This window comes from Chiroxiphia lanceolata, chromosome 21, assembly GCF_009829145.1.
Source record: "Chiroxiphia lanceolata isolate bChiLan1 chromosome 21, bChiLan1.pri, whole genome shotgun sequence".
Taxonomy (NCBI): domain Eukaryota; kingdom Metazoa; phylum Chordata; class Aves; order Passeriformes; family Pipridae; genus Chiroxiphia; species Chiroxiphia lanceolata.
The window spans coordinates 10,150,189-10,171,437 of NC_045657.1; the positions used below are offsets into that span (position 1 = coordinate 10,150,189).

General features: G+C 52.1%; 2 protein-coding genes and 1 non-coding gene across 3 annotated transcripts; all 3 read right to left on the reverse strand.

Annotated features, from left to right (window-relative positions):
• Window positions 1-1,029: 1,029 nt before the first annotated feature.
• ZMYND19 (zinc finger MYND-type containing 19) lies at window positions 1,030-12,524 on the reverse strand. Its single transcript, XM_032708542.1, has 6 exons — window positions 12,409-12,524; window positions 11,905-11,964; window positions 10,612-10,718; window positions 5,720-5,860; window positions 4,589-4,769; window positions 1,030-2,584 (listed from the first exon to the last, which is right to left on the reverse strand). Exons 1-6 carry the CDS (start codon window positions 12,457-12,459, stop codon window positions 2,441-2,443), a joined length of 684 nt encoding a protein of 227 aa, XP_032564433.1. The 5' UTR covers window positions 12,460-12,524; the 3' UTR covers window positions 1,030-2,440.
• A 4,975-nt stretch (window positions 12,525-17,499) lies between these two features.
• On the reverse strand, window positions 17,500-20,778 carry RPL12 (ribosomal protein L12). Its single transcript, XM_032708646.1, has 7 exons — window positions 20,649-20,778; window positions 20,490-20,563; window positions 19,811-19,909; window positions 19,002-19,083; window positions 18,315-18,401; window positions 17,677-17,789; window positions 17,500-17,594 (listed from the first exon to the last, which is right to left on the reverse strand). Exons 1-7 carry the CDS (start codon window positions 20,683-20,685, stop codon window positions 17,589-17,591), a joined length of 498 nt encoding a protein of 165 aa, XP_032564537.1. The 5' UTR covers window positions 20,686-20,778; the 3' UTR covers window positions 17,500-17,588.
• LOC116797300 lies at window positions 19,242-19,369 on the reverse strand. Its single transcript, XR_004360614.1, has one exon. It is a non-coding gene; the product is annotated as a small nucleolar RNA SNORA65 (small nucleolar RNA).
• Window positions 20,779-21,249: the final 471 nt, after the last annotated feature.

The window sequence follows — 21,249 nt, forward strand, 5'->3', positions numbered from 1 at the left end:
TGCCCCACTGAAGTCCCTTTCTGACCCTCCTTACAGAAAGGGAATGTCTCTGTACATACAAAGATCTGCCACAATCATTGATCACACACCTTCCCACTCCCATCAGGGACCTGCTGTGCAGGCAGGCACATCCTGATTGCAGTCCCCAGGTCCTTTCCAGAGTCAAAATCCCTGTGACCACTTCCCTGCTCCAGCACAAGGACAGTCTGGAGTCAAACATCACACACTGAGGTCAGAACCTGTTATTTCACTCTGCAGGATGGTTGGGCAATTGTTTCTTTCCTTTGGGATGTTCACAGCCCCCTAACCCCGTGGGCATCTTCCCTCCCCACCTGCCTCACCCCACCCTCCCAACCCCTTTCCTCCCACATTCCTGGGATCAGGATTCCCCAAGCCCCACCATCCTGGCTGTGAAGATTCTTTGAGTCCAACCCTTTGAGGTCCATCCCTTCCTTCATTCCCTCCTTTCCCCCCTGCCCCACCAGGCCTTGCTCTGCAGCCTGTCCTCATCCTCACTGCAGCCACATTACAAACATCAGCACTAACTTTTCCCTGCTCAAGGTGTTTAAAGACTGCACTTCATTTTGCTAAACATGATGCCTGGTAATAAAAATTGGCAGGACAAATAGCAGCCTTTTAAACAGGCAAGGAAAAGAAAAAAAAGGCAATACTTCTGCCCTTTTCAATGGATTGCCTCATATAAAAAATATTCCTTATGTCCCATTGTATATTCATCAAAACAGTTCATTTAAAGCAAAGAACTGAATGTTTCCTTTAAAAAAAAAAATCACCCATTACAGGAAAATTTTAGTAGGTCCTGCTTGACTTCTTCATAATGAAGGGCATTTTAGGCTTCCTGAACAGAAAAATTACAGTACAACCATGATTTAAGAGTGGCAACTTGACCAAGTGCCTGAAAGTGAACTTCCAGCAGGAAGTTTCAGAAGTTCTTTGTTATTTCCTAAGAAACTTAAAGCCAAAGAATGAAAACCCACCCAAATGTTAATAATTCAGAACTTCCTGTGCAGATATTAGAAACAGAATGTAATATTGGAAGTCCACAGCAGTTCAATTTTCTAACAAATTGAATACAAGCAAGACCAACACTGCAACATGAAGTAGCAAAGTGAATCCTGATTGAAAAATGGAAATTCTAAACGGCTTTTACAAAAAAACTTTCACCAAGCACTCCAAGAAAGGCTCTGCATTAAGCACTCAGCAGTTCACATTCTTCTACTGTGAAGCAAGACTAACACCTGGCACTAAATTACCCATTTAGTTCTTCAGAAAATTCAGCTGATGGTCCTTATATTTCTAAGGCAAAAATGAAAAAGAAAAAAGCTTTCAGATAAGTCATGAAAAGAAAAATAGGCATGTGCTCTGCAAGGGAAATCCTCCTCCAGGACTATTTGTACTCATTAATACATTAAAAACAAAAAATATCAAAAAGTGATTCTTGGACTGATGACAACTCTTTAAAAAATTAATAAATAACTCAAATTATTAAATAGTAGTTCATTGAAACATTGCTGCACATGACTGGAGTACCTGCTGTGCTCACAGGGAAGCCACGAGGGCACCACATCCCCACCCAGCTGCTGCCTGAGCTTCCCCACAGCTACTTCACCTACAGAGGTTTGGGAACAGAAAGCTGATGGAGCTTTCCAAATCCTGGCTGCTCCAAGGCCCATCTCCAGCAGCCCCTCTGAGGCTGCAGCTGCCTGAACACACATCCCAGATGGTCCCTACACCCCACACCAGCTCCTGGGGCACTGCTTCCCACCCAGCAGGGAATTCCAACATCCAGGTGTGACTGTGCTCCGCCAGCAGCTGGAAGGGAACGGGAGAAAGCCAGAGAGCAGACAAGGATTCATTCCAACCTTTACTTTGTTTGCTCTTTTTTTTTGTTTGTTTCTTTTTTTTTTTCCAATAGAACTTCCATGCAGAGTTCTCCAGAGTAAGTGCTGACGCCGGGTCTGCCCGCCGGCCCTGGCACTGCCACAGACACTTCTGCCACATGGGAGGAAAAAGCTTTTGCTACATGACTTTTTTCTTTTTTTTTTTTCTTTTTTTAAACTTTTAGGCCAACAACATGTTCTCCTCTGAACATTACAGTTAATGAGTGCTATCAAGAATTCCTAACAAAAACTGTACATGAGTTTACAAACGTATTAACATATAAATAATGAGAAGCTTCCTGCCTGGAGCCTCCACAGTAGTCTTTTTGCTTGAGAATATAATACTGGAAGGGCAGAGCCAATCCCTTTCCACAGCACCAGTCAGAGCTGGCTTAGTCCAGTCAGCCATTCTGCTCAAGCATCACAGGGTTTGTCTTCAGTGCCTCTGGCTTGGATAAGCAGTCTGTCACACTGTGCAAAAGCAAGAGCCCAATGCCTTTGGGGAGGAGGAATCCTGCTGCTGAGAGGCCTCTGCCACCCGGTCACCGCTCCGGGCCGAGCTCCTGCTGGAAGGTCCTTTTCTTCTCCCGACAGTGTTTCTTGTGGGCAGGCCAGTCCTTCTGCTGGCACTGCGACCCGCAGTACCGGGCAACCTGGCAGCGCCCGCAGATGTTGAACTCACGCAGCTGCAGGAGCACAGGACACGGTCAGAGAGGCTGCTCAGGGCCAGGGAAACCCCACAGCATTCCCAAGGAGAAACCCCTACAGCATTCCCAGGGAGAACCCCGAGAGCCTTCCCAGGGAGAACCCCGAGAGCCTTCCCAGGGAGAACCCCGAGAGCCTTCCCAGGGAGAACCCCGAGAGCCTTCCCAGGGAGAACCCCGAGAGCCTTCCCAAGGAGAACCCCGAGAGCCTTCCCAGGGAGAACCCCGAGAGCCTTCCCAGGGAGAACCCCGAGAGCCTTCCCAGGGAGAACCCCGAGAGCCTTCCCAGGGAGAACCCCGAGAGCCTTCCCAGGGAGAACCCCGAGAGCCTTCCCAAGGAGAACCCCGAGAGCCTTCCCAGGGAGAACCCCGAGAGCCTTCCCAAGGAGAACCCCGAGAGCCTTCCAGGGAGAAACCCCACAGCATTCCCAAGGAGAACCCCCACAGCATTCCCAAGGAGAACCCCCACAGCATTCCCAAGGAGAACTCCACCATCGCTCCAAGGAAGTTCACAATCAAGTCTTTAACGCTTGTCACAAACAGGTGACAGGACAAGGGGGAATGGCTTTAGGATGAAGGAGGCCAGGGTTAGATGGGATATTGGGAAGAAATCCTTCCCTGTGAGGGTAGGGAGGCCCTGGCACAGGTTGCCCAGAGAAGCTGTGGCTGCCCCATCCCTGGAAGTGTCCAAGGCCAGGTTGGACGGGGCTTGGAGCAACCTGGGCCAGTCAGTGGAAGGTGTCCCTGCCCATGGCAAGGGATGAGCTTTAAGATCCCTTCCAACCCAAATCAGTCTGGGATTCTGATTAAGAAATTCACCCACTATTTAAAACAACCTTCCCAGAACTTGAGTTAACCAGGAATTAGTTATGCACTCAGGCTTATGCTGGTGACTGGAGCTGGAAAGGAATCTCTGGATCCACTGCTGCACTCAGCCAGCTCAGCTCCTTGCCATTCCAAACTGAGGGCAGGCTTTTGGAACTACTCTCCCTCCCAGGTGCTCTTCAGCTGGGAGGGAAGGAGATGATCTTTAAGCTCCCTTCCCACCCAAACCACTCTGGGATTCCATGAAACACAAACACCCCCCATGACTGCCACAGAATGAGGAGGTTTTGAAGTGACTGCATTTGGTTGGTTTTACAGTTGCTCTTGTGGAATGGGCTCAGTAGACAAAATATTGGAGCACTTCACACTTGCTCTCACAACACTGCTGTTCTGTCAGCCTGAGTTTTGAACTACAAACACCTTCAATTCAGAAATCTTTAGGAGGGCTGCACAAGTTCAGCCACTGCCAAACAGTTACCCAGGGAGCTTCTGTACTCTGACCCAAAGAAAAGGCAGAGCTCACACTTTTTCAAACACAGGGAATTTGGGATGGTTTTTGCAAACATTCCCCTCCCCAAAGCAGAAAGTGGAACACAGTGATTGGAGCCCACTCAGCATTTGCTATCACAAGAAAGGCCCTTGTTTATAGATAAGGACATCTGTGTGACAGAGGCTCAGCCCCTGGACAGCTCATTCTCTGACTGTATTTTGCTTTATCTACCTACAGCAAAGCACAGAACTCACTTTCCTCCAAGTTCTCCCCTGAGTAAAGGCCACTCAAATTCCCCCTCTGCTCAGGAAAGGTTAATCAGGTTATTTTTTGATTCTGCTATTGCCCAAAACCTCTTACAATACTTCCTGCTGTCTCACACAGCTGCTCATTCATTCCAGCTCTGCTCCCCTGGAAAAGCTTCCACCTGGCTTTTTGTCCACTCTGCAGAACCCCCATTCCTCCCAACAACACTCACTGCTCCAAGTCACACCTACATTCCCTCCAAGTGAAAATTATCACAGGACTGAAGGTTCAGGCCAAAGAAAACCTGATTAAAGGCTACTGCTTTTAGCAGCTGAGTGGCACAAGCAAAGCCTTACATTTTAAGGAACAAATAAATCCCTGGACACAAAGGCTTCACTTGCTCCCTCCCAGCTCTCTGGACACACCTGTTTTTCAATCATTGTGCATGGGGGGTAGTGACATTCATAGTAAGTGCAGGAGTTCTCCTCCTCCTCCACGACATCCCCGTTAGCGTTGTAGTATCTGGTTACATTCAGGACAGGAAACTGCTCTTCTATAGGGTCTGTAGGGAGCTGTTGGATTGCCAGCCAATACAGACTTTGTTCCCTGGAAAAAACAAGCACAAATTTGGTACATGAATTCATAATAAGCACACGGGGAAACCCATTCCAAATTTATTAACAAAGCAAGTAGAGTTAACATTGTATTTAGCCTCAGACTACACATACTGCTCATGTATTGGGTATTTTTAGGGGTACTTTAGCCTAAGTGTAAAATCCAAGAGTTCAAAATTATCAACCAAGAAAACATTTGCATCAAGCAAAATTATTTCTGTGCAAAATTATCTCCTTCAAGTCAGAATCATTTCTGCCTTGAAGTCTGTTTCTGGTACTCCCAGAACCATTCTGAGCATTTGTAATTCACATCGTCTCAAAATCAGTTTAATAAGCTCTGAACATCCTGATCTTAAGGATACTGCAAATGTTTCAGGAGAAGAGTGTGATGTGGAGCCTGTGGGTCTCCCACTGTGTCACACCATCGATTAACCAGATCCATCCTGACATTGTCTGACGTGCTGAGTAACATCAGGGAAATATGGGATGTAGGAAGCTCCCACAACCTGCTGGTGAAAGGTGATGGGATCTGGGCCCAGGAACTCACTTTGACTCCGTTCAACCCCAATTCACAATTTCAAGCAGAAGCATTTTGCAGCTCCTGGCTGCTACAGGTTGCATTGGAATTCCAGTGCCTGAGCATGAGAGGCACAGGGCAGTGAGAACTGCAGACTTCACTGGGGTGGGAGGGAACACAGGCCTCCTGTTCACTGCTCTGACAGATCCTGGCACTGCAGGACCTTGGGATAACACCACAGGGTGGGATGGTCCTGCACAGCAGGAACAGCGAGCACAGACACATCACCAAAGACAGAGGGACGTGCAAGGAGCCCAAGGTCAAATCAAAAAGGCTCTGCCAAGACAAAAATCACTACAGGAAGGAAACAATTTAAGATACTTTCACTTTTTATGATGGCAACCCCCTGGCAGACTTTGACACACCTTTGTTTGCTAGAGATTTCTTCAGCTTTGGGCTTCCACCCCCAGGGCACGAGGCGCAGATTGTCCAGGCGGTTGTCCACGGTCACCGAGTTCAGATGCACCACCTGAAACCCAGGAGCAATCCCTCCCCGGTGCCTCTCCCTGCAGGAGACAAAACCAGCTGGAAGATTAGCAGTGAACGAGGCTCCACAGCCAAAAAATAAAGGATCACACCCATTCCAAAGCAATGCTGCATTTTGTCACCAACACAGGCCCACCTTGGGCTGCCCACCGAGGACTCCAGGGGCTACTTCAGAGCACCTCCCAGGAGAAAAGGACTTGTTCCAGCAGGTTATTTCCATTACAAATGGGCTGAATAAGAGCCACTCATGGTACAGTGTAATTGGAAAGATCCTGCTCAGTTCCAGAGACTACAACTTGCAAGAGATCCATGGGATTACCATGTTCCACAGAGCAGACTTGAAAGGTGCCAGTACTGGTTTATTATTTTAACAGGAAACTCTATCAGACACATTTGTGCAAGCCTGGCACTGGTGTGGAGTCACAGAGCTCATTATTTATGAAGAAATGTCATTAACAGCAACAGGACAGAGGTTTCACTGTGCATGCAAATTCTTTTTAGACTCTAATTGTGTGTAACACGTTGAAAGTCTGAAATTACTCCAGAATTGACCAAGAGACACCTGAAACTTGCCCAAAACCCAAAGCAGGACTATTAGCCAGGAGATGGCTGCATGGTGAGTCCTTGCTCCTGCCTTCTAACAGTCTCCATTTCCCATTCCACCTTCTTCTCCTCTCTCCTTTCTGTGTTTCATCAAGTTCACTCTCAAACACCCTCACACCTGGACAAGTTTCCCTATCACTTCTTGTGGGAATTTCCATCCCACCTGAAAGGTAAAGCCTGGACAGAAGCTGAGCCTCCACATGTTTGCTATGCCATGAGGAACTTCCCAGCACAGGGAGAACAAGGACAAAGGGTTATCCTCCTCCCAGGAGACCCTTCCAACAGCTTCTCCCAGCTGCACCCAAGCCCAGCCTGGACACTGAGTCCTGCTCAGCCCTTACTGAACATTTCAGTTACAAAAAAGTTCATTCAATTTTAAAGAGATATTTCCCCAAGTTAAAAAATTCCCACTTTTTTTTTTCCCCTTCACAGAGCTCAGTGTTACCCAGCAGAACAGGGAAACTCATTTCAATGTGACTGACAATGAAAAATGTAGGATTTTGTTTTCTTGGTCAAAATCCATCCAGATACAATACAATTATATACCCTGGGGGGAAAAAACCACTTGTAATTCACATATGTCACAAAATTTCCTAAAATTTAATGAGTAAAATACTCACACATGGTCCAAAACCTCCTAAAAACTTTAATGAGTCTAATTCCCTTGGAGAGGCTACAAGCAGCACCTACACAGAGCTTGTGCTCCAGCTCCCACAGGACAATTCCTGTAAGGTCAGACCTGCACAAGGACAGAGCCTGGAGCCTCCTGCCTGGAACCTCCTGGGCCTCCAGGGAACAGCTCTTCCCTTTGAAGGTAAAATGACTAAAATCCTTCTTTTGGGGGAAAAAAAAGCCAGGAACCACACCTAAAAGCAAACAAACTATGGAAGGGGTCTGCTGAAATCCTGAAGGAGGAATCACAATCACAACTTGATTTGGGTTGGAAGGGACCTTAAAATTTACCTCATTCCACTCTCCTGCCATGGGCAGGGACACCTTCCACTAGCCCAGGTTGCTCCAAGCCCCGTCCAACCTGGCCTTGGACACTTCCAGGGATGGGGAATCCTCTGGGGTGAGGCATTCCAGGGCCTCACCCCCTCACAGGGACGAATTTCCTCCCAATATTCCACCTAACCCTGCTCTCTGGCAGTGGGAAGCCATGGCAGGAAAAGCTACTTTTGAGTTGTTGAAGGCCAGTGAAGGGTCTGGCAAAGGGAATCAGGAATCCTGAGGGCTACAGGTGCCAGGAGGCAAAGTGAGGGTGAGCATCAGCCAGATATGGAGACAGGGAAGGAGTTCAGGTGCTTAGACTGAGCCTGGGACAAAGTGCCAACTGGAGGGATGGGATAAATATGAACAAGGAATCCCAGAGGAGACAGAAGAGCAACAGCAAACTGTGCAGGGGGAAAAGGAAGGGGAGTCCAAGACCAAGAAACAATTTTCAAATGGATTAGATAATGAGAGTTCAGAAATGTTGGGGAAAGAAAGAGGATTAGATTGTCCCTGACACCAGGAATTCACAGCAGAGTGGCACAGACCTGCCCCTGCTCCTACACAGCCCAGACCCACAACCCCCCAAAAGCAAATCCTGACCAAATCCCCTCCCACAGTGAGCCCCTCTTCCCCTCCCTGTCTGACACCACGCTCAGCTCCATCACTGTCAGCCCTTCCATGGCCCAGGTGACAAAGGGTGACAAAGGCCACAGGGAACGTGGAAGTTGGGCCTTGCTGGTGAGCAGTGAGTGTTAACACACCCCTGGACTGAGGTACCAGAACCAGCAGTGCCAAATCCAGGATGCTCCCTGAGCTCCTACAAGATGCCAGGGAAAACACTTCAACCAGGACTTTCCAGGGAATTAAGAGGATACTGTTGTTCTGGTGTTTCAGCAGCTCAGAACAGACACAGCGATTCCAGGAACCAGAACAGAGCAGGTTTCAGGCAGCAGGATGGTAAGTGCTCTAAAAAAACCCCACCCTAAAACCCCCAGAAATCAGAGCTGAGATGTCTTTTTGAACATGCAGTTGGTGATATACTTATGACTAATCTCCTGATGCTGCTGTTCCCCAGGGAACATCTCTGCACCCAGCAGAGCACAGCGAGCTGGGAGTGTTGCACAGGGAACAAAGGATGACAGACTCCTGCAGGTCCCCAGCCAGGGACACCAAACCCTGCTCTGGGGGAGGCAGAAGTCCATGTGGAAAACACAGCAAGCACCAGAGAGGCTGCAGAACTTTCAGGAAGTCCTTCCTGTAAGAATTATTGCAGCACATGTGGGGATTTTTCAGCTCTTGGTTCCCACCTGCTCCCTCTCTGCAGAGGGCAGGAGGGCTTGGGGAGAATGTCCCTGTCACAGCTGCAGCTCCAGTAGCTACAAGTTTTCTGTCCCAAGGGCCTCATGACATGAACAAAGATATTTGCTTAATAAATTAAAAAGAAAATTATTCAAAAAATTTAAAAATCTGCATTATTTGCATCTAACACTTGCTGCTCACTGATCTTGAACCACAGGCACACAGGTGGGTTGTTTTTTTGGATTTTTTGGGGTCCACGTGCAGAGAACAATTAAATCACACACCTATAGCTGAGTAATTCATGTTCTTTGCTTTGCAGTTACCCCAGGAGTGAAGGCTGGCACTGGGAAGTGCAATGCCTGGTACTGCCCAGCTCTCCTGCCTTTCACAGGCTCCAAAACATCCAGCATTGCTCCTCCTCACCAAGGGAAGGACCTGCCACCCCTCCCCAGCTCAGGTTTGTGCTCAGAGCACTTGAGTAAAACTGATCTGTTTAGGAGGGGCAGGAATTACACAGCACCTGCAGCCAAACACCACTGGGGACTCAGCCACTGACCTGCAGGACATGGGGCTGTGATTAAAGATCAAAGGGACCAAATTGAATCTACAGAAACAGCTGAAATATCTCATATTTTCTAGCAGAATTTGACTTTGCAGCTTCAGAAGTGCAGCTCCACTTGCCTGGCAGCCGACCCCCCAGCTCTGTGCCCCTCCAAAATCCCTCATTTTTAAGCCCAGCACGTGCTCGAGTGACACAATTTGAATTTCCTAACTGAATACATTTGAATTATTTCCCAATTTGAGTAAAACAAAGCAGAAGAGGCAATGACTGGGCTGTGTCATGAGCAAACAGCTGGACTGTCATCACCTGCACAGCCTTCAACCATCAGCCTGAATAATTTTAAGGTGCTGTTTAGTGCTTCTCACAATTATTAGTGTGTGAGGTTCACAGTAGTGGCTGTCAGTGATTTACTCCACATGCTGCAGCCAACTTCATCATTTCACCCAAATTATGTGTGCAACAAGATTAAACATTAACAGAAGCAGGTTAAAATCCATATTTAATGAGCAGATTGTAAATAATAATAATAGTCTCATATTCTTCCTGTCTCCCTCCAAACCTGGTTTGGGGGATAAAAGGTAACCTGGAATGATAAAGAAAGTACAGCCACATTCTGAGCACTGTGACTTCTAAGATAGTTTATGGAAATGAATAGAAAACATGCTTAATTTTTCAAAAAAAAGGGGTTTTAAAGAAGTAACAGTTCTCCTTAGCAGAGAGAATCTGCCAAACTCACACCTAGAAAGAGCAAAATATCAGCTCTGGGGGTGAGCTGCTCTCACAAGGGAGGAAGTTGGCCCCTGAAATTCATGTGCAGCCATGAGGGATTCCAAGCAATGATTTGAAGAATATGGAAAATAAGACATGAACCATCAGCAGCATCACTTCAGGCAGCTTTGCAGAAAGCCACACAAAACACCCCAAAGTTTTCCCTTATCAGAAGGTCCCCTCTCTCCAGGGCTCTGCCAATTCTCACTGGACAGAAAAAACCAACCCACGACAAACCCTCAGTGTGTCTGTGTTCACCTGTTAGGTGGAGCCATCCCCTGCTCCCCCTCAAAGCTGCAGTTTGAGCAGCATTTCTCAGATTTAGCCAGTTCTGTGACCCACACTCACCTCTCACTGCTCTCCCTGCCTGTGAGGCTTTACAGGCTGTGCTGTGTGAGGACTCAGGGCAAACCAAGTCAGAACAGACCTGTGGGTTTTCAACCCTCCTGAGAGGACTTAAAGTACCACAGGTAGAGAAATAACCCCCAGCTGGGGGGTCAGCTGGGGGCACTGACCCCTGGCAGTTTGTCTCTCTCCAATACCCACCAGAGCAGCTCGTGCAGGAGGCGCCCGGAGCCCCTTCCACGGTTCTTGTCGAAAGCATAAGCAAAGATTTTAGCACCATTTCCATCAGCATCCACCTCCATCCGAGCCTAGGGAGAAGGGAGAGCCTGTGAGATCATCCAACAGCAGAGCAGAGCACCTGGGATGGGGGAAGAACCCAACACTCCACACTTGTGTCCCACAGGTCACTCGGCCGTGGTGGAATTCCAGCTGTTCCAAAGCAAAAGGGACCAACCAGGCTGCTGTGAGTGATGGAGCTGGGACAGGGCAGGGAGGAGCTGAGCACAGCAGGATCTGGATCCTGGATCTCTGCTGGACAGAGAACAGCAGCAATCCAGTTCTGAGCCCGTGGGGCCGGGATCCACATCGGGATCCACACTGGAATCTTTGATGGGACCCAGGCTCCACCGTGCCACTGAGTCTCTGCAGAGCCACCAGGGCTTTGCTTTCAGTGTGGCCCTACACCCACCTCATCAGGGGGGACAGAGAAATGGGGTCCTGTCCTTTTTTTCTCCCCTCCACAACATGGTGTTGGTGCCAATGCTCATGAACTGCAGCAAGGACTTCACCAATTTTGGACAGTCCCAGTGTGTCACCACTACCAGTGACACAGTGGCCACCAGAGAGGAGGAAGGGGCAAACAGGGTGGTCACAGCTCCTACAACTCCTCAGAGCAGCCCCAAAGCACTCACTGCACTGAGGAACTCGGTAAGAGATGGTCCCTCCTCCAAAAACACCCCAGTTACAGAAGATTTTTTTAATCATTCTCTTTCTCTTTCAAAGCCTTGGTAGAATCCACTCACCCTTTTCCAGTAGATGCTAAGAGAAAACACTTTTTTCTGGTCCCATAATCAGCTACAACTAAAGTTTCTCTCACCCAAAATGCTCAGAGCAAAGAATTTCAAAGTTTGCCAAACCAAGTAAGGGCGGGCAAATGATCAGTTCTCCCAAAGCACACAAATAGTAAATTGAAAACAAAACCCCTACATAATAAGTAAATAAATAAATGTTTTAAGCCGATACTCAGAAAAAAAAACAAACCCCAGAACTTTTCCCGCTTGAAAATCTCCCCATTGGTACTTTAGTAATTTAGTATTGGTCGGTTTTTTCCCCAAATCAGGGAGGTTGCAGGCACAGCACTTCCAGGGGCAGTTGGATTCAAACAGAGAAGGAAAACCCCAAACCCACAACCCCGCAAGGGGGGCTCCGGGGCTGCCCCGGGCGGGGGGTGGGTTGTAAAATACGGGAAATCCCGGGGCGGGGCCGCTCGCTCACCTCGAAGGAGTAGCTCTCCACCAGCGGGATGTCCTGCTCGTCGATCAGCGTGTACTTGGTCTGAAACACACCGGGAGCGCCGTCAGCGAGACCGCACGGCCCCGGCACGGCCCGGTATGGACCCGGCACGGCCCCGGCACGGCCCGATACAGCCCCAGCACGGCCCGGTGCGGTGCCGGTTCTGCACGTGCAGCCCGATACGGCCCCGGCACAGCCCAGTACGGCCCGATACGGCCCCGGTACTGCACGGTCCGGTCCGGTCCGGCCTCGGCACGGCCCCGGTACTGAACGGTACCGCCCGGCCCGGGCCGATATGGCCCCGGCCCGGCCCCGTCCGGCCTCGGCACTGCCCCGGCACGGCCCAGGCCCGGCCCGACATGGCCCCGGCACCGCCCGGCTCGGCCCGGTAACACCCGTTAAGGCCCAGCCCTCCCCTCCCCTGCCCTCCCGCCGCCCCCCGCCCCGCCCGAGCCGTGCCCGGCGCTGCCCCCCGGCCCCCCGCACCTTCCCGGCCACCCGCCCGAGCCGGACGATGCCGAGTTTGAAGTCGGTCATGGCGGGGCCGGGCCGGGGCCGCCGCGCGCCCCGAGCCGCTGCCACGCGCCGCCGCCTCGCGCACTCCCGGGGGGCGGGGCCGCCGCCGCTCCGCCTACCCGCCGCCACCCACCAATAGGAGACCGCGCCACCGCCTACCCACCGCACTCCGACCAATGGCGACTCCCCTCCGCCGCGCGTCACCCCCGCGGCGGCCAATGGGCGCGCGGCGCGCCGCGGGGAGAGTCACGTGGGGCGGCGGAGGGGCCGCGCGCGGGCGCGGGAGCGGGAGGCGAGGGCGGTGACGTCACGTTCGCGGGAAGCCGCGTGCCGCCGGCAGAGGGGGCGGGGCCGCGCTTAAAGGGGCCGCGCCCGCCTCCGGGGAGGGGAACGGACCGGGAACCCCCCCCGAGAACCCTCCCCGGGAACCCCCGCCGGGAACCCCCCCGGGGCAGACCGGGAAATCCAGGACCGGAGGCTCCCGCGGGGCCGGGGGAGCCCGGGCTCGCTGCCCGGCACACGTGGGGCGGGCGCTCCCCGCCGCGTGGAGCCGCGGCCGCCCGGGCGGGCCGACAGCGGTGCGGGGACACGGACACACCCCCGGGGCCGAGCGGGGCCGGAGCTCGGTGCGGGATCATGGAATCGTGGAAGGACCCACGGGGACCATCCAGTCCAACTCCCGGCCCTGCTCAGACATCCCAACAATCCCACCCCGTCCCTCAGAGCGTTGTCCAAAGGCGGTGGAAGGGTCGAGCCGCAGCCCCGGGGCGATCCCGCACACGCCGCTCCCGCCGCGGGCGGTGCCCCCGCAGTGCGGGGCGGGCAGGAGGAGTGCGGGGGCTCTGGGGTCACATCGTGACTGCTGCCCCATCCCTGGAAGTGTCCAAGGCCAGGTTGGACGGGGCTTGGAGCAACTTGGGCTAGTGGAAGGTGTCCCTGCCCATGGCAGGGGGTGGAATGAGAGGGGCTTTAGGGTCCCTGGGATTCCGTGATTCCCATGATCTACTTGTGACCAACAACAAAACAAAGTTACAAATCTTAAGGGCAGAGATTTCCTCTCCTGAAAAATGTGAACAAGGAAGGTGGGTTTAACCCTGGAAGCGTCTAAATGAGTCAAATGTTAAATCCAAGGATGAATCCTGCTTTTCTGAATCATCCCTGTGATGCAGCAGCCCCACGGGAGGGGGTTTCCCTTGAGTCTGCAATGATGAACCGGGGAAATCAGGCACAGGAAGCTGTTTGGAGCAGCCCATCATTGCTCACTGACCCACAAGATTTAGGGAGCACCTAATTCTGCAAGTACTGCCCCACAGAGTGAGCACAAACCTGGACTCTTCCCTCACAGAATCACTGAGGTTGGAAAAGACCTCTGAGACCATCAATTCCACTCCCCACCTGGTCCCCCAGCCCAGAGCACTGAGTGCCACATCCAGTCCTTCCTTGGACACCTCCAGGGTGGGGACTCCACCTATGCCCACTGCCCTGGGGAGCCTGGTCAGTGCCCAACCATTCTCTGGGGGAAGAACCTTTTCCTGAGATCCAACCTGACCCTGCCCTGACACAGCTCCAGCCATTCCCTCAGCATGTCATGAAAGCTGGCAAGTGTCTGGGATTTCAGCTGTGCTTCTGTTTTATTCCATGGTTGCCTCAGAAAAAGGCCCTACAGAGAGCTGAGGGAAAAGCAGGTGAAAGTGCAGAAAAACCCCAAATTCTCCAACTTTCACACTCCATCAGCTGAGGCTGCAAAAAACCTGGTGCTGCTGCACCCAGAGCTGGGGACAGGCAGGGAATGAGGCCAGCACAGGCCTGGACCACGGGCAGAGCTGCCCCAGGCACAGCCCAACTGTGGAGGAACAGACAAATCCCTAAACTTGTGGGTTCTGCAGGGGCCCCATGTCTGGGAACACCCAGGTCAGGCTTTGGTCACTTTTTTAGGAATGAGGAAGGTCCAGCTCCCCCCTCCACCCTGCAGGCACACATTGGGATGTCCTGTACAATTTGTGTTCCCAGAGCTGTTGGGTTTGATAAAAAATGATTTTGTTTTGCTCACACCTTTCCCCTTTCACTACAACCAGACTTGAGGCTCTGTGGTCCTCAAGTTACCAGGGCAGGGTGACTTTTCATCAGGAGAAAAGGACACAAGTGGATCTCCTCAGAATCATAAAGGCACCAGGCAGCCCAAACTCCTCCACCCACACCCCACTGCAGCTGGGTACCCCCGGGAGCTGCCAGCCTGGCCTTGCTCCAGGATCCTGGCAACTCCCTGGGAGCTCAGTGCTGGTGCTTCAGTGAACATTCCAGACAGCAGGACTATGGTAGGAAACAGATGGAATTCACAGGTCCTTTTGGCTGGCCTTGCCCCTGACCTGCACTTTGGATCTTGCAAGGACAGGGAGGAGAATTCCCACCTCCCAGGAGCCACCTCTGTGATGTTTTACCTGTTCCATTTGCAGGTGTTTAACAGTAGCAGAGCAGGCAGGAAACTGGCCCTGTGAGAGCAGCAGTTTGGTGTTAAATCATGTGCAAATATGATTTCTGAAGGTCCCACTGCCAACACAACCTACGTTTGATGCTTCACAAGCAGCACGAGACATTCCCGGGGCAGGACTGGGAGACAGCAGCCCAAGCTTTGCTCCTGGATTAACCTGGAGCAGTCTCGGAATGGTTCAGGGTAAAGGGACCACTGGAGGTCACCCAGTCCCATCTCTCTGCTCAACAGGGGCCCCTGGAGTATTCCCTCAGGATTCTCTCCAGATGGGGTTGGAATATCTCCAGGGACAGAGACTCCACAGCCTCTCTGAGCACCTGCTCCAGCGCTCGGTCACCTGCACAGGAAAGTTCTGCCTCTGTTCAGGAACACAAAAGTTCACTTCCACCAAACCAGCTCCCCCCTGCTCTGCACCACCTACAGCTGCTGAGGAACTGCAGTGCCTGGTCCAACAGAAAACACCCCATCAGCTGGATACCCTTCAGGAACAGCCACTGCTCCAGGGGTGCCCATCTGCTCCCTCTGGTCTGGCATGGAATTCATGTCAGGATTGGAGTTTTCCTCTCCACAGAGGCTCCAGCTCACTCAGCACCTGGTGTGCCTGACACAGCAGCCAGTTCCCCCCTGTAGCCACCCCTCCTGCTGCCTCAGCACCTTCCTGCAGATCCTGGGCAATAATCCAGACCCTGGAGAGAAATTTTAGCAGCCCAGACAGTGCAGGTACCACCCTCCCTCCTGCACCCCCTGCAAGTGGTGGCAGAACTATTTTGTTTCCTCCTCCTGCAACACACACCCCCCTTTAAAGTCTTGCTCCAGCCAGGATATTTTCCCCTGTGAATTCCCTGTAGGAATAACTGAGTTATTTGCAAAACTGAAGAGTCACTGGCAGGAAAATGTTGATGAAGTGCTGTCACCACTTTGCAGGGGAGGAAAAGACCCTGCAGAACATTTTTCTGAAACCAAGGCACACATAACTCAGCCTCTTGGGAAGATTTTCATCCCCTTTTGCAGTGCAAAAATGGACCTAAATTAGGATTCATTGCTGGTTTTTTCCCTGTTAGGGCTGAGGGAAACTGCAATCATGAGCAGCTGGTAATGGGGCTGCTACAATATCCCAGTGCCAGCTAAAGCACTTATTTCAGGATAATTTCACTTCAGCTCTAACAGAGCTTTTCCCAGCCTGGAAGAATCCGTGTGCTGTGCTGCTCCAAGGGAAAATCCAGCCTCTGGAGGGAACAGAGAACCATTTCCCCAGGATCTTTGGTCCTACCCCCTCTCTCCAGCTGTCCCAGTAACAGCCAGAGCTCTCAGCTGTGAGAGCCAAGTGTCAAACACGAGGTAGCACAACAATTTTCAGCACCAAGCTTGGAATACACAGGAACATTCCCAGATGTTTAACAGCTCAGAGTGCTCCAGGTGAACTGAGGTTCCTCCTAGGACCAGATCCCCAAACAGCATTTACATTTCCTTAAGAGTTCTGCCAAAACAGAGCATTTTTAGTGAGGTTAACCTTCTGATAGTTCCTCACTGTGCTTCTCAACAGCCACACTTCCATCCCTGCCCCAATCCCTCCAGAATGGGCACAGACACCTTTCTACCTCCAGTAGGGATGGTGCCTTTCCTCCAGGAAGGTGTTCTTCATAGGACAAACTCCTCTTGTCCACGAGCAGCAGCTCCTCAGAGCAGGCTGGGCTGGCACAAAAACCAGAATATTCACTGCTTAACACCAGTTCTGAGGCTCAGCCAGCGTTTAGGGACCATTTCTTGTTTACAGAATGTCTGGGAAACACTTAAATGGCTCATTTTTCTTCCAGAGAACACACAGGAGAGCACAGTGCAGAGGGGCTGCAGGGCTGTACTGCTCCCCCCAGTATCACCAGTCAAGGAACTGGGAAACAAGGAACACCAGCCTGGGCCCTTTACAACACAGGATTCCCCTCACACAGACTCACAGCTCTCATGATACAATAAACCATAAAATAAATTCAACTCAAGAACTGAAATGTCTGTTCTCAACCTGGTCACCAGGAAAAAAATCCAGAACTTCCTCTGCTTCAAGGCAGGGGTAAATTTGAGCAAGAAAATCCAACCTGCTCCACCAGAACCTGGGCCAGAGGCTCCTCCTGGTAGTACCAGCCTGGAGGGCAAGGTAGGGACTGCCAGGTACATGGAGCTGCATTCCTGGCTTCAGTGGTCCCTGGGAATGCTGACTGCACATCCATTCCTTGGATTCTTTTCTGACAGGGACCAGCCAGAGCCCTTCCACCCCAGGAAGCCACTCTAGGCACAGGGTTCAAGGAATCTCCCAAGTTGGGAGGGACCCCCAAAGACCATCCAGTCCCCCTCCTGGCCCTGTACAGACACCCCAACAATCCCACCCTGGCCCTCAGAGCGTTGTCCAAACCCTCCTGGAGCTCTGGCAGCCTTGGGGCTGTGCCCACTGCCCTGGGGAGCCTGGGCAGTGCCAACCACCCTCTGGGGGAAGAACTTTTCCTGAGATCCCGCTTAAACCTCCCAACACAGCTCCAGCCATTCCCAGCATGAGACAGGGACAAACTGAACCGGCACCTCTGTTTGCAGACAACTGGGTCTTTTATTAAGTATTTAAAGTGCTACAAAAAACTGAAGGAGCCTTCATGGGGCAGCTTCCTTTTCTGCAGTCTTAGCTCTGTTGGAAGAAGCAAACACAGCTCATTAGTGGAGTCATTTAGCAATTAAATCTGATGCAGCAAATAGAGCTGGGCACTCACAGCCGGGCACTCGATGGCTCCGCTGTTGATGTCGTCAATGATGTCGTGGGGGTGTCTGCCATCGATGCTGCAGCCCACGGACTGGGCAGTGCCCAGGATCTCCTTGATGGTCCCTGCAGCAGGAACACGCAGCTTGTCAGTGCTTTAGCACAGGGAAACATCTGAGGAACTTACTTGGAACACCCTGGGCTAGTGGAAGGTGTCCCTGCCCATGGCAGGGGGTGGAATGAGATGAGCTTTAAGGTCCCTTCCAACCCAGACCAGCCTGTGATTCTGTAACACAGAGAACTCCTCACACCCCTCAGCTGTCCCTCCCTCTGGGGGTTTGCAGGCTGGAGCTCACCAGGAGACAGCAAGTCACTTATTCAGCTCTCATATCCTGGTTTCCCAAGGAATGTACCAGGAAGTGCTACCTGTACCTGTTCCCTCCCCAGGGGCTGGGGCTCCCAGCCAGCACAGGCTGTCCCTGTGGTGCTCAGCACACATGGCTGTGGGCCCTCCCAGAACTGGAGCAGAACCTGGCTCAGACACCTGGAGCAGAGGGAGCACTCCAAAGCCCTGGAGCAGGCAGAGGGAGCACTCCAAAGCCCTGGAGCAGGCAGAGGGAGCACTCCCTGTCTCCCAGTCCCAGGACTCACCCGAGAGCTCCCGAGCCAGGGACCTGTGGCGCATCTGCCGCGCGATGTTCACGATCTCGTCGAAGGTGACGCTCCCGCTGTGCTTGACTGTGAGGGGACAGCAGCAGTGAGGACACCTGGGCACAGGCACTGCCAGCAACCCCTGCAGCCTCAGCAGCACCATTCCCAGTGCCCTGATCCCATGGAAAGCTGGGAGTTCCCAGCTCCAGTGGAGCTGCCATCAGTGCTCCTGCTCCCACAGTGACACAAAGTTACCCACAACAACTCTTTCCTAAGCTGGCATTTTCTGCCAGCTCCACTCTGGCTGTACCAGGCTCCACAGGACACACACAGGGACAGGTACAGGTATGTGTTTTACCCTGGTTTTGCCCAGAGAAGCTGTGGCTGCCCCATCCCTGGAAGTGTCCAAGGTCAGGCTGGATGGGGCTTGGAGCAACCTGGGCTAGTGGGAGGTGTCCCTGCCCATGGCAGGGGTGGGACTGGATGAGCTTTAAGGTCCCTCCCAACTCAGACCAGTCTGGGATTCCAAGACTGTGTGATCTTCTGAAAAGCAGAATCCTGGCTGCTCAGGATACAGCCCCGTGGCACCTGTTTGCCCGTTTGCACTGACTAAATCCAGAGGAAGGTACTGATGTCCCTGCCTTTTACCCCCAAGACATTCAGAACCAAAGCCAGGGGAGCACTTACTGTTCTTCTGCTTCTTCCTGTCACGAGGGGGCTCCTTCAGAGCTTTGATAATCAGAGCAGAGGCAGAGGGAACAACCTCTATCTAAATGGAAAGAGATTAATTCCCCCCCCATCCTACACAAAATTTCAACACTAATGAAAATAATCAATCAAGCAGCCATTTAGCTCAGCAAAACTAACTGCCAGAGCAGCATGGGTTGGGTTAGTTCCCTCATGCACCAGATTTTCTGGGATGCAGGCACCTGTTCCCAGGTTTTCGGCACAGGCCTCCCCACATCCAGGGGAGAACTGCTTCCTGCCTGGGGCTTCCTCTCAGCTCACCACTGGAATGTACCAGCCACGGAGATCAGGACAGGCACGGTGGCAGGTGGCTACTGGGTTAGTTATTTCCATTTGATCTCCCACATATCCCAATTATTTATTTTCCATTCCATGAGTTTTATTTGTTTTTATGTTGCTTGAAATAAGTTTTTTTTGCCGGTTCTGTTGAAGGAACAATTTATCTGTGCAGGAAGCAACAGCAGCACGAGAACAAGGTGACAACAGGATAAAAATTGAACTTTGGCACATGAGGGTCTCTTCCCATGGATAGGATCCTCCAGCCTGGCTCCACACACATCCCCCACCCACGTTGTAAGGTCTTAGCAGAAGACCCCCACACACCCTGTGTGGCACTCATTTTATCCACCTCGGAAGGATGAAGGGCTGAGTGGACCCTGCCGGGATTTGGGCCGGTGGCTGGAGCAGGGGGGGCCCGGGGGAGGCTCCACACCCGCAGCACACGCGGCCCCTCCGCTGGCGTCCGGTACCTGCGCTTGCCTGTTCTGGATCGTGAGCTTCACCGTGATCCGCAGCCCCTTCCAGTCGCCCGTGGCCTTGGCGATGTCATCGCCCACCTTCTTGGGGGACTGAGGGGTGACACGAGGCCGTCACACAGAGCTCGGCTCAAACCAGAGAGCCCCAGCGCTGTCCCAGGCGTGTCCCGGCTCCTCGGCTGTTGTGAGGTCGCTGGACACCTTTTTTTCCCTGGGACCACCTCCAGCACTTCCCGGGACGTGCTTCCCACCTTCCCCTCCTGGGAATACACTGATTTCCCCCCTGGACACGTTTCCTAGGGCCCCATCCCACGGCCCTTCCCGGCAGCATGCTTATTTCCCCTCTGGACTTGCTTCCCAGCTCCTCATCCCCAGGGACACGCTTCTCACTTTCTCTCCCAGGAACACTAATTTCCCTCCTGGACACACTTCCCACCTCCCTCCATCCCCGGGGACACATTTCCCACGCCCCCCATGGCCACTTTTCTTCCCTCTCCCCCCAACACCCGCCAGGACAAGTTTATTCCCCCAGGAACACGCTTCCCACCGCCCACTCCGGGATACGCTTCCCTTCCCCCAGGACACGCTTATCGCCCCTGGTCACGCTTCCCACCGTCCCCCCGCCCTCCGAACACGTTTCCCACCCCCTCAGTCCCCCGTCCCCGGTACGTACCAGCCCCAGGGGTCCGATCTTGGGGGCGAGCGCGGAGGTGGCTCCGACCTCCCCTCCGGTGCAGCGCAGATACACTGCGGGGACAGCGCCGCGTCAGCCGCGCCCGCGGGCCCCGCCACCGCCCCGGCCGCCTCCCGAACTCCCCCGCCCGGCTCGTACCGACTTTGATCTCGTTGGGGTCGAACTTGGGCGGCATCGCGGCGCGGGGTGGGCCGGGATGGAGGCGGATGGAGGGCGATATAAACACGGACCTACTGGGGCGACGAAAGGAGGGCTGAGGTGCGCGAGCCGAATATATACCCGCGAAGATCTCGCGAGAGATCCAGAGCGCGCGTATACGTGCCCAGATCTCGCGAGAGCTGGAGTTTGTACGGCTCTAGATAGATATAAATATTTAAATATAGAGAGACAGAAATAGATATAAAAAGAGATACAGGGAGATATGGATAGAGACTTAGAGAGATAGAAATACAAAGGCAGAAATAGAGATATAAATAGATATGGATCTATAGAGATATTTATACAGAGATATAGAGATTTATAAAATATAGAGAAAAATAGATATAAATAGATATGGATAGATATGGATATATAGAGATTTAGATAGAGATATACAGATATATAAATATAGAGACAGAAACACAGAGATAGATATAAATAGAAACATACTGAGAGAGAGAGAGATAGAGGTATGGATAGAAATAGAGATATGGATATATATAGAGAGATACATATGGATAAAGATATATAGAGATATTGA